General features: G+C 48.7%; 1 protein-coding gene across 1 annotated transcript in view; it reads left to right on the forward strand.

The window, feature by feature from the left end:
* Positions 1–6893, forward strand: part of SRRM4 (serine/arginine repetitive matrix 4) — a gene marked incomplete at both ends in the record, with an annotated part of 60113 nt that extends 53220 nt beyond the window's left edge. The window contains 5 exons of the mRNA XM_081338823.1: positions 515–849; positions 2239–2439; positions 3875–3964; positions 4228–4374; positions 6620–6893. Of these exons, the coding sequence (XP_081194949.1) occupies positions 515–849; positions 2239–2439; positions 3875–3964; positions 4228–4374; positions 6620–6893 (1047 nt within the window). The remainder of the gene's footprint in view (positions 1–514; positions 850–2238; positions 2440–3874; positions 3965–4227; positions 4375–6619) is intronic.
* Between the last annotated feature and the right edge of the window lie 5065 nt (positions 6894–11958).

The raw sequence follows: 11958 nt of genomic DNA on the forward strand, positions 1-11958 counted from the left end.
CCTTCTTTCTTTCTTTCTTTCTTTCTTTCTTTCTTTCTTTCTTTCTTTCTTTCTTTCTTTCTTTCTCTCTCTCTCTCTTTCTTTCTTTCTTTCTTTCTTTCTTTCTTTCTTTCTTTCTTCCTTCCTCCTTCCTTCCTTCCTTCCTTCCACCTTCCTTCCTTCCTTCCTTCCACCTACCTTCTTCTTTCTTTCTTTCTTTCTTTCTTCCTTCCTTCCTTCCTTCCTTCCTTCCTTCCTTCCTTCCTTCCTTCCTTCCTTCCTTCCTTCCTTCCTTCCTTCCTTCCTTCCTTCCTTCCTTCCTTCCTTCCTTCCTGGCCTTTGACTGCAGACTGAATCCTAATGCTAAATGAGAATAAAAACATCAGAACCAAAAGGGTGAATTTGAGAAGCAAGTAAACAGAACCCAACATCTTACACACACCACCCAATGTGGGGCGGTGGGGGGGAATATTTCTGTCCCTTTTGTGGTGAAGTCAGTTCAACCCTGGCAAAACATGCCTCTCTTTGCTTACAGATCTCAAATTCTGGGTCTGCGGCTGGCCTCTTTAAAAAAGCAACGGGCCAGTTGGGGAACCGAAATCAAGAGAACGGAGATGGCCACGACTATGACTCGGGCAACGCAACGTCTTCACCCCCATCCGTTCAGACAAGCACATCCAGGTCAAAAGGCAGCCAAGAAACCAAGAGGGAAGGCCACCGTGGCTTCGGCCAGGCCTTCTCTTCAGGGAAAGCCAGCAGCGTCAGCAGCCCGGATTCGGGGAATTCACTGCACAGCTATCGCTCCCAGTCCAAAGGGCCGGCATTGGAAGAACAAAACCCATCCCCCGGGCATCTGTGCAAAGATCAAAAGTAAGTCGTCTTCTCAGTGGCTTTTTTTGTAGCCCGCCTTGCCTACCCTACAAGGTTCCATCCTAAAAAGGTGCCGGAACTCCGTTCTGGGCGTTCTAGGACAAAAAAAAGCCCTGAGTCGTCTTCTTCGGGAGGTGATGACGATGTGATCCATTCAGTCGTGTCCGACTCTGGCGCAGTGGTTAGAATGCAGAATTACAGGGTAATTCTGCTGACTGCCGGCTGTCGGCAGTTTGATCCTGACCGGTTCATGGTTGACTTAGCCTTCCCTCCCTCCGAGGTAGGTAAAATGAGGACCCAGATTGTTGGAGGCAGGTTGATGACTCTGTAAACCATTTACAGAGGGCTGTAAAGTACTGTGAAGCGGCCTATAAGTCTAAGCACTATTGCCCTTCCTTCCTTCCTTCCTTCCTTCCTTCCTTCCTTCCTTCCTTCCTTCCTTCCTTCCCTCCCTCCCTCCCTCCCTCCTAGTGGTTAGAATGCAGTATTATAGGCAAACTCTGCCCACCGCCAGGAGTTCGATGCTGACCAGCTCTGGCGCAGTGGTTAGAATGCAGAATTACAGGGTAATTCTGCTGACTGCCGGCTGTCGGCAGTTTGATCCTGACCGGTTCATGGTTGACTTAGCCTTCCCTCCCTCCGAGGTAGGTAAAATGAGGACCCAGATTGTTGGAGGCAGGTTGATGACTCTGTAAACCATTTACAGAGGGCTGTAAAGTACTGTGAAGCGGCCTATAAGTCTAAGCACTATTGCCCTTCCTTCCTTCCTTCCTTCCTTCCTTCCTTCCTTCCTTCCTTCCTTCCTTCCTTCCTTCCTTCCTTCCCTCCCTCCCTCCCTCCCTCCCTCCTAGTGGTTAGAATGCAGTATTATAGGCAAACTCTGCCCACCGCCAGGAGTTCGATGCTGACCAGCTCTGGCGCAGTGGTTAGAATGCAGAATTACAGGGTAATTCTGCTGACTGCCGGCTGCCGGCAGTTTGATCCTGACCGGTTCATGGTTGACTCAGCCTTCCCTCCTTCCGCGGTCGGTAAAATGAGGACCCAGATTGTTGGGGGCAACATGCTGACTCTGTAAACCGCTTAGAGAGGGCTGTAAAGCACTGTGAAGCGGTAGATAAGTCTAAGGGCTATTGCTGTTGCTATCTGTCCACTTCTTCCGATCTTGCACACTGCTTCTTTGAGTTTCTCTATGCTCTGGCTGGTGTCAGCTTTGACTTCCGGAGATCCTTTCTGCAACCCCAGAGAAGACCAGTTCCAAAGCCGCCTGAGAAAGGAGATGGACTTCTTTCTGTCGGGGGGGGGGGAGCTGTGTGTCTTGTAAAAGATGTACTTTTCCCCCCACGGCCCTCTAGAATCACTCTCCTTTCTGGAAAACTTCTCCTTTTTCAGCGGAGAGTCTTGGCCATCTCTTGAGCCTCTTGGAGAGAAGAAGGCCAACGTTCTCTTGCCACCGTTTTCCAGTTCTCCACCTCAGCCACGTCTTCGAAATGAATCTCCTTCCAGCAGGTCCTCTCTGGACTCTGAACCTTTGCATCACAAGCTGGGACGGAGATCTTCACCAAGCCCGTCTTGTTGTTCATCAAAATCAAGGTGAGTGGTCGTCAACCTCCAGGGTCTCCTGGCAGAGCAGGGGGCTGGACTAGAAGACCTCCAGGGTCCCTTCCAATTCTGTTATTCTGTACAGGGTCTCTGCCGGAGCAGGGGGCTGGACTAGAAGACCTCCAGGGTCCCTTCCAATTCTGTTATTTTGCACAGGGTCTCTGCCGGAGCAGGGGGCTGGACTAGAAGACCTCCAGGGTCCCTTCCAATTCTGTTATTTTGCACAGGGTCTCTGCCGGAGCAGAGGGCTGGACTAGAAGACCTCCAGGGTCCCTTCCCACTTGGTTATTCTGTACAGGGTCTCTACCGGAGCAGGGGGCTGGACTAGAAGACCTCCAGGGTCCCTTCCAATTCTGTTATTCTGTACAGGGTCTCTACCGGAGCAGGGGGTTGGACTAGAAGACCTCCAGGGTCCCTTCCCACTTGGTTATTCTGCTCCGTTATTCTGTTATTCAAAGTTTGCTTTCTTTCTTACAGTTCTGGGTCCTCGGGGGAGGAATAAACAGATATACAAGAGACAGTGCTCAACAGATTAGTTCTAGAGGTTTTCCACTTTGCTTACTCGCCTTAAGTTGCAGGAGAAGCCAAGGAAAAGAGACTGGGAAGCACAAGACATCGAGATTTCTCTTATTCCTGATAAGCCAGATTTTCCGTTTCTGCTCAGGATGATATTATCCTTAATTACCTAATGGGTTGCCCCACTGTTGCTGCTCCTATTGTGTCATTTGTGTATAAATAGCACATTAGCAATAATTAGTGATAAAAGCATTTCAAACACTGGGTGGCAGGGAGGGAGGGGAGAAAGAAAAAAAGAGATGGATGGAGAAAGAGGGAGGGAGGGAGATGGAAAGAAGGAAGGAAGGAAGGAAGGAAGGAAGGAAGGAAGGAAGGAAGGAAGGAAGGAAGGAAGGAAGGAAGGAAGGAAGGAAGGAAGGAAGGAAGGAAGGAGAGAGGGAGGGTGTAATGAAGGAAGGGAGGGAGGAAAGAGGGAGGAAGGAAGGAAGGAAGGAAGGATGTAACGAAGGAAGGGAGGGAGGGAGGGAGGGAGGAAGGAAGGAAGGAAGGAAGGAAGGAGAGGGAGGGTGTAATGAAGGGAGGGAGGGAGGGAGGGAGGAAGGAAGGAAGGAAGGAAGGATGTAACGAAGGAAGGGAGGAAGGAAGGAAGGAAGGAAGGAAGGAGAGGGAGGGTGTAACGAAGGAAGGGAGGGAGGGAGGGAGGGAGGAAGGAGAGGGAGGGTGTAACGAAGGGAGGGAGGGAGGGAGGGAGGGAGGAAGGAGAGGGAGGGTGTAACGAAGGGAGGGAGGGAGGGAGGGAGGGAGGGAGGGAGGAAGGAAGGAAGGAAGGAAGGAAGGAAGGAAGGAAGTGGACCAGAAGCAAATCCCTGCTTTTTCCCATGCTCTCTCAAATCTCTCTTCTCTTTCCTAGTTCCTCCCTCCAATCCTGCAAGAGAACAGATGGAAGCAGAAATTCAAGATCCCAACGCAGCCCCAGCTATTCTCGCTACAGGGCTGGCAGGTAGGTCTAAACACCCTGACACTCCCCCCCCCTTGCTGACCGCTTACTGGAAATCCACCCCGTGCCCTGGGACCCTCCCCCTCCCCCGCCTTCCTGATTTCAATCCTGGACTGTTGTAAGCCGAAGGGGAATCCCATTCAGAGGATGCCCTAAGCAAGGAGAGCCTCTTAGGGCGAGATCCGCACACTCTGGGCTCAGCAGCCTTGATTCGAGACCCCCTCCTCGAGACAGACCCTCACCTTCCTGGAAATTTCTTTTCTCAGAGGTCGTGAACCAGATCACAGTTATGGCTCCAGTGGGAAGGAGTCCCACAGGCATCAGGACCGCCGGCGGCGCAAAGGATGCTATTCCCCCATGAGGAAGCGTCGGAGAGATTCTCCCAGCCACTTGGAAGCCCGGCGGATAACCAGGTGAGGAGGGGTGTCTTTAAATATCCCCCCCCCGGCAATTTTAAGCTCCTCCTGACCCCTTTTGCACGTTTGTTGTGCAACTTCAAGGAGCAATAAAACAGCATTTCGGTGGAAAGAGACATCAGTGGGGTTTTATTCGTCTGCCCCCCAGACAGGAAGAGAGAAAGAATCACGGAGTTAGCAGTCAAGCAACAGCCGGTCCCAGGGCCATCCCAATGGTGCCTGCTTGTGTTGTTTTCATTGTTTTAAATGTTAGGAATCACTTTGCACGGCACCCTCAAATTGATAATAGTACTGCAGTAGTAGAAATTGAGTATGTTTATATGGCACTTGGATTTCCAGGCTCCCAGTATAAAAGCTGTCACAAGATGTTTACACACTCATAAAGAAAGGTGGAATAAAAGAAGGGAAGGAAGGGAGGAGAGGAAAGGAAAGGAAAGGAAAGGAAAGGAAAGGAAAGGAAAGGAAAGGAAAGGAAAGGAAAGGAAAGGAAAGGAAAGGAAACAGAGAAAGGGAAGGGAAGGGAAGGGAAGGGAAGGAAAGGAAAGGAAAGGAAAGGAAAGGAAACAGAGAAAGGGAAGGGAAGGGAAGGGAAGGGAAGGGAAGGAAAGGAAAGGAAAGGAAAGGAAAGGAAGGGAAGGAAGGGAAGGAAGGGAAGGAAGGGAAGGGAAGGGAAGGGAAGGGAAGGGAAGGAAAGGAAAGGAAAGGAAAGGAAAGGAAAGGAAAGGAAAGGAAAGGAAAGGAAAGGAAAGGAAAGGAAAGGAAAGGAAAGGAAACAGAGAAAGGGAAGGGAAGGGAAGGGAAGGGAAGGGAAGGGAAGGAAAGGAAAGGAAAGGAAAGGAGGAAAGGGAAGGGAAGGGAAGGAAAGGAAAGGAAAGGAAAGGAAAGGAAAGGAAAGGAAAGGAAAGGAAATAGAGAAAGGGAAGGGAAGGGAAGGAAGGGAAAAAGAAGGGAAGAGGAAAGGTAAGGAAAAGGGAAGGAAAGGTAAGGAAAAGAAAATAAAAGGAGAAAGGAAAGGAAAGGAAAGGAAGGGAAGGGAGGAAAGGAAAGGAAATAGAGAAGGGAAAGGAAAGGAAAGGGAAGGGAAGGAAAGGAAAGGAAAGGAAAGGGAAGGGAAGTGAAGGAAAGGAAAGGGAAGGGAAGGAAATAGAGAAAGGGAAGGGAAGGAAAGGAAAGGAAAGGAAGGGAAGGGAGGAAAGGAAAGGAAATAGAGAAGGGAAAGGAAAGGAAAGGGAAGGGAAGGAAAGGAAAGGAAAGGAAAGGAAAGGGAAGGGAAGGGAAGTGAAGGAAAGGGAAGGGAAGGGAAGGGAAGGGAAGGAAATAGAGAAAGGGAAGGGAAGGAAAGGAAAGGGAAGGAAGGGAAGGAAGAGAAGGGAAGGGAAGGGAAGGAAGGGAAGGGAAGGAAAGGAAAGGAAAGGAAAGGAAAGGAAATAGAGAAAGGGAAGGGAAGGGAAGGAAGGGAAAAAGAAGGGAAGAGGAAAGGGAAGGAAAAGGGAAGGAAAGGAAAGGTAAGGAAAAGAAAATAAAAGGAGAAAGGAAAGGAAAGGAAAGGAAGGGAAGGGAGGAAAGGAAAGGAAATAGAGAAGGGAAAGGAAAGGGAAGGGAAGGAAAGGAAAGGAAAGGGAAGGGAAGGGAAGGAAAGGAAAGGGAAGGGAAGGAAATAGAGAAAGGGAAGGGAAGGAAAGGAAAGGGAAGGAAGGGAAGGAAGGGAAGGGAAGGGAAGGGAAGGAAAGGAAAGGAAAGGAAAGGAAAGGAAAGGAAAGGAAAGGAAAGGAAAGGAAATAGAGAAAGGGAAGGGAAGGAAGGGAAAAAGAAGGGAAGAGGAAAGGGAAGGAAAAGGGAAGGAAAGGAAAGGTAAGGAAAAGAAAATAAAAGGAGAAAGGAAAGGAAAGGAAAAAGAAGGGAAGAGAAGGGAAAGAAAGGAAAGGAAAAGAACAGAAAGGAAGGGAGAGGAGAAAAGTTGCAAAGAAGCAGCTTCAGATCTTCTTAACAGCAGCTGCCTTTCTATTTCACCCTCTCTCTTTAAGCTCACAGCATGATTGCCTTCCTTCCCCATCCTACTCTTCCTAACCCTCAAACCCACAAATCACACCTTCAATTTTTTCCTTGTTTCAGCAAAACCAAGGCAGCAGGAACACCTGGGGGGGGGAGGGACCGGGGGGGGGGTCCTACTTGCAGAGAAAGGATAGAAAGGAAGCATTGGAGGTGATTCTTCCCCCCACCCCTCTCGATTTTTCCTCTCCAGTGCCCGGAAGCGCCCCATCCCTTACTACAGACCGAGTCCTTCGTCCTCCTCCCCCAGCAGCTCAAGCATTTACTCCTCAGAGTCCAGCTGTCTCAGTTACTCTCCAGCCCGGAGCCGCAGTTACTCAAGCGACAGGACCAGCTGCAGCCGGAGTTGGAGTAGTTACGCCAAGAGCAGCCGAAGCCGGAGTAGCGGAGGCAGAAGCCGTCCACGGAGTAGCAGCAGGAGTAGTTCTACCTCGGTGGACAGCTACGACAGTTTGCGCCGTGCGTAGCGGCCCTCCCGTGCGGATTTCCGTCGCCTGCCTCTACTCCAACCCACGCCAAGGGACAACCTTCTCCAGGTGGTCCTCCATCCATCACTTCTCGGAATAACCGGTGGCCTGGGGTAGGGGGAATGTCTGAAAGGAAGACCTCCCCCTTCCATCATTGATGCTGTGGTCCCCGTTGTAGAAATTCTGGTCCTCACTCTGATTGTGTGTCCACCACACAGTGACACACACCGCCCTCGCTTTGGTGTTCCATTTCTTCTCGCAGCTTCGCCTTGGCGAGGGTGGAGTTGAAGGAGGTAGGCCAAGCGAGAAACAAGATGAATTTGGGGGTGTGCAAGCTCATCTCAACACTGGATGTTTTTGCTTGGACACCCTCTTCACGCTAGGAAGCATGGCCTTCCATGCAAGCCCCATAATGGGTGAGCCCTATGGGATATGTCCTCCATTCTCTTCCCAACTGCCTCCCGCTGACGAGCTCTGCACAGACAGTTCTCAATTTACAACAGCTCATCTGGCGACCGTTCGGAGTTATGACGACACTGGGAAAAGCGACTTGGGACTCTTTCTCATGCTTACGACCGTTTACGGCATTTCCCCGTGGTCACGTGATCCCAATTCGAGCATTTGGCAAGTGGTCCATATTTATGACGGTCGCAGCATCCCGGGGTCACGTGATTCCTCTTTTGTGACCTCCTGACAAGCAAAGTCAAGGGGGGAATCCGGATTCACTTAACAACCGCCTGACTGGCTTACCAACTGAGGGGATTCATTTGACCGCCGTGGCAAGAAACGTCGTAAAACGGGGCAAAACTCCCTCAACCGCTGGTCTCGCTTAGCAACGGATATTTTGGACAAGGGACCACCAGTGTTATAAGGCGAGAGGGCCAAATCAATCCATACATTACGTTCTTCTCCCAGAGGCCAAGAGCCCAAGGTCTAGGGGGGGCAAAAAAAGAGGACCCCCACTTAAAGGGCCACTCCAGGGCAGCTAACAATCCTTCTCTTTGCTCCATCCGTTCAGCGCCGTTCTATGTTTCTTCCTTAATTTATTCATTATTTATTATCTTGGCCCGTTCTGATGGAATGAGCGGAAAACTGTGGCACTGCCGTTGTTGATTTTTAATTTATTGTGTCTTTTGGGTGTTTTTTTTTGAGTATTCTATTTCTGTTAGATTTGGGGGGTTGGTTGGCTTGGAGACCCACCAGCGACATTTCTGCCTATTGACTTCTTCAGCTGCCTAGAAGCAAAAACGGTCTCTTGGCTCAAGGGCGACGCCCGCTAAGCCAGCTTCCAAACATGGTTGACCCCCTCCTAGAGAAACAGACAACACGCCTCTCCTCTTGTTTGGTCTTTCGTTTTCTTTTAAATAATCTGAGCCATAAAGTAGCTAAGAAGAAGATGGCTAATAAAATATAACTACAGTAGTCCTTGACATACGAAAGTTGGCTTAGCGGCTGTTCAGAGTTACAAGAGGATGGAAAAAAAGGGGCTTAGGACCGTTTTTCACACGGCCATTGCAGCATCCCCATGATCAGGTGATCCAGATTCAGACACTTGACAACTGACTCGTATTTACGACGGTGGCAGCGTCCCCCGGGGTGGTGTGATCCCCTTCTGTGACCTTCTGACGAACAAAGTCAATGGGGAAGCCAGATTCATTTAACAACCATGGTACTAACTTCACCCCTGCAGCGATTCACTTAGCAACGGATGCAGGGAAGATGCTAGGGTTTTCCAGCGCGCTAGATATCTGTAGGTAGTGCCGACTTACTACTTGTTGGAGAGAAATTGGCTGAACCAGGGGGAGGAGTCAAAGGGAATTTGCCGGCAGTCATTATGTAGGCAAGGTTTGATCCCCAATCAATCAATCAGAATAGAGCTGGAAGACCTTGGAGGTCTTCTAGTCCAACCCGCTCCTCAAGCAAGAGACCCTATACAATTCAAGACACGTAGCTGTCCAGTCTCTTCTTAAAAACCTCCAGTGATGAAGCACCCACAACTTCTGGTGGCAAGCTGTTCCACTGGTTAATTGTCCTCGCTGTTAGAAGGTTTCTCCTCAATTCTCGCTTTGAAGGCCACTGAACTACCTTAATTCTTTTTGGCTCTGTACCAGATAAGATGCACATCTAGATAAGTTATCTTATCTTACCTAGTCTGGCTCAGATGCAGACTACCAGTCTGGGGAGATTCCTACCACAATGGGGACTAGAAATTCTCGTCGCTAAACCAGGCCGTCGTTAAATGCCCAATTTTATAATCATTTTTGTCAGGATTCTTAAGCAAATCACCACCGTCGTTAAGTAAATCATGCGGTCATTAGCAAACCCGGCTTTTTTTTTCCCCTCCCCTCCCCCCGTCGACTTTGCTGGTCAGAAGGCAGCTGAGAAAGTCAGAGGTGACTCGACCACTGTGGCAAGGAAAGCCGTAAAGTGAGGCAAAACTCACTAAAGAAATCTTTCACCCAACAGCTAGCCATTTTGGGTCGTAAGTCAAGGACTAACTGTACTTAAAAAAAAACAAAAACTGGCTCAACTTCCAGCACATTCTAGAAGCATCTCATTGTCGTGGTTTGGCATAGGGTACAAGTCCCACGGTGAGTTCATTCATTTCAGTGACTGGGTGGGAATGAAATGAGGGCAGTGACTGCGCTTCCTGCTTTGCCCTTGTCCTTTGGCAACCCAGCAACGTGAAAACAACCGTTCCCCAACCTTACCTCGGACCGCTCTGTATTCTTTGATCTTCCCACAGGAGTTCATGTAACAAACATGCAAAGGAACCAATAAAAACCAAAAAAGGGGGAAAAAATAAAATAAAACACCACCACACCGCACCCTACGGTGTTTTCCTTGCCGCGATGTGGGTTCTGCTGCCGGAAATGCACACGTTGCTCTGGTCTTTGCGTCATCTGTCCAACCCGGAATAATTTTGAGCCTGGTCCTTTGTGGGAATTCTGGGTAAACTAGTGGTTTGCTTTCTCGGCGGTCCACGGACTTCTCAGGAGTCTTATCCAACGCCGAAGTTCAAAGGCATCCATGCTCTTTCTATCTTACGTTTATTTTTTATTTTATTTTTTTAATCTTATTTTAGCATATAGTGTACAATGTCAGGGAAATCTACCCAAGCAAGACACAATGCAATGTTGACAGCTTAGATGGCTCGGTCATTCTGTTCAGCGCTTGTGTGCTTGTCCTTGGTACACTGCACACAGGCTAGCGGCACTCAGTTTGCTGGTTCTTCTGGGCCCCTCTGCCGGTCTTGCCTCGGGTCTGGCCAGATCCAGCGCCGGCCTCCACTCTCCACACACACACACACAAACCCAGTTAGGTTTTCTTCCCGCCGAAGTGGTACCCATTTATCTACTCGCAATATTGCCTGCTTTCCAACGGCTGGGTGGAGAGGAGCTAGGGGGTCGAGCGACGGGAGCTCACTCCGTCTCACTGAACCGGACTCGAACCAACGGAATGCAAATCATTTCTAGCTGGCAGTTCCAGCCACTGCACTATTGCATCCCCACTGTTTAGCCTATGACAACGAGTTCTTGATCTCTCCTGCCCTGATCCCCAAAGAAGCATAGAATTTTATCCTAGATCAGGGGTCCCCAACCCCTGGTCTGTGGATCAGCACCGGTCCGTGGCATGCCAGAAACCGGTCTGCGCAGACAAGGGAAGCTACATCCATGGGATGAAGGCAGCACATAAAACCACGCCCCTTCCAGTCCACAGAAAAACCTGTTGCCACAGAACCGGTCCTTGGTGCCCAAAAGGCTGGGGGCCACTGTCCTAGATACAGGGACATAAAAGGGTGTGTGTGTGTGTGTGTGTGTGTGTGTCTGTGTGTGTGTGTATGTATATGTATATATATATAATGTTTGTTAAGCATTCAGAATACACTTGCTTTGTTAGCAAGCCAAAAAAATTTACACACACACACACACACACACACACACACACACACACACACACACATATCTCCAGCTAGAAACCAGGAGACGGTGAGTTCTAGTCCTACCTTAGGCACAAAGCCAGCTGGAGGATCTTGGGCCAGTCGTTTTCTCCCAGCCCTGGGAAAGAGGCAATGGCAAACCACTTCCAGAAAGCTTTGCCAAGAAAAGTACAGGGACTTGGGCACGATGTCCCTAGGAGTCCACGTTGACTTGAAGGATCCTCAAAAATACGTTCCTGGGAGATAAGACAAAGTAGAAGCAGTCTCACTTTCACTAGCTTTATTTTTATGTCTTTTAAAAGTTCTTTGTGACAGAACTTAGCTGACCTGGGCTGGTTTCAGAAAAAAACCAAACGTTGTCAAATTTGTTTGTTTTTTTTTGTTCTTGCACAAGAGTCATCAGAAAGTCCCAGGGCCATGGATCACCCTGCAAGGTCAAAAAACATCTTCAAGAATTGGCAAACCCTATCAAAGAATCAAGATGAGGTCATTCGTGTAATCCATAGGACTCCAATTCTGCTCAAGTGAATCTTTATTTTTTAAAGGTTTCTAATGAAATGGATTTTTGGAGAAATTGAGGCCAATGCAAAAGATATTAGCTGGGACTCGGTATACTTCCATGCATTTCAAAAAGTAGAACTGTCTCTTTTTTAAAGAAAAAGAAAAAAAAGATTTAAGGCACCTTTGAGATCTGAAGGCAGGAGAAGAATTTGCATTCCAGTAAGCCATTTAAGCTGCAAAGTAAAATTGGAGAGGAACAAATTTATTACGGCTTAATCCTAGATGGGTCCAGGTAGATATTGGCGGTGAGCATATCTGATTAATTTGAAATGAATAAAATGGTCTGTGGAAAGCAGACTGGGAAGCAAACGTCCCCATTTGCAATGTGTTATTATATTCGGCAAGAGGTAGCACTCTGATTAAATGCAATAAACATAATTCCAAATAATTAATAGTTATATGTTCCATGGAAGCTTACAGAAGTCTACTCAGAAATGTGACAAGTGGCAGTGGCTGTAATAAGATAAAAGAACAACAAATTTGGAGGAGAAGGAAGGAAGGAAGGAAGGAAGGAAGGAAGGAAGGAAGGAAGGAAGGAAGGAAGGAAGGAAGGAAGGAAGGAAG

The sequence above is a fragment of the Vipera berus genome (assembly GCF_964194415.1).
Source record: "Vipera berus genome assembly, chromosome: 14".
In the NCBI taxonomy this organism is placed as follows: Eukaryota; Metazoa; Chordata; class Lepidosauria; order Squamata; family Viperidae; genus Vipera; species Vipera berus.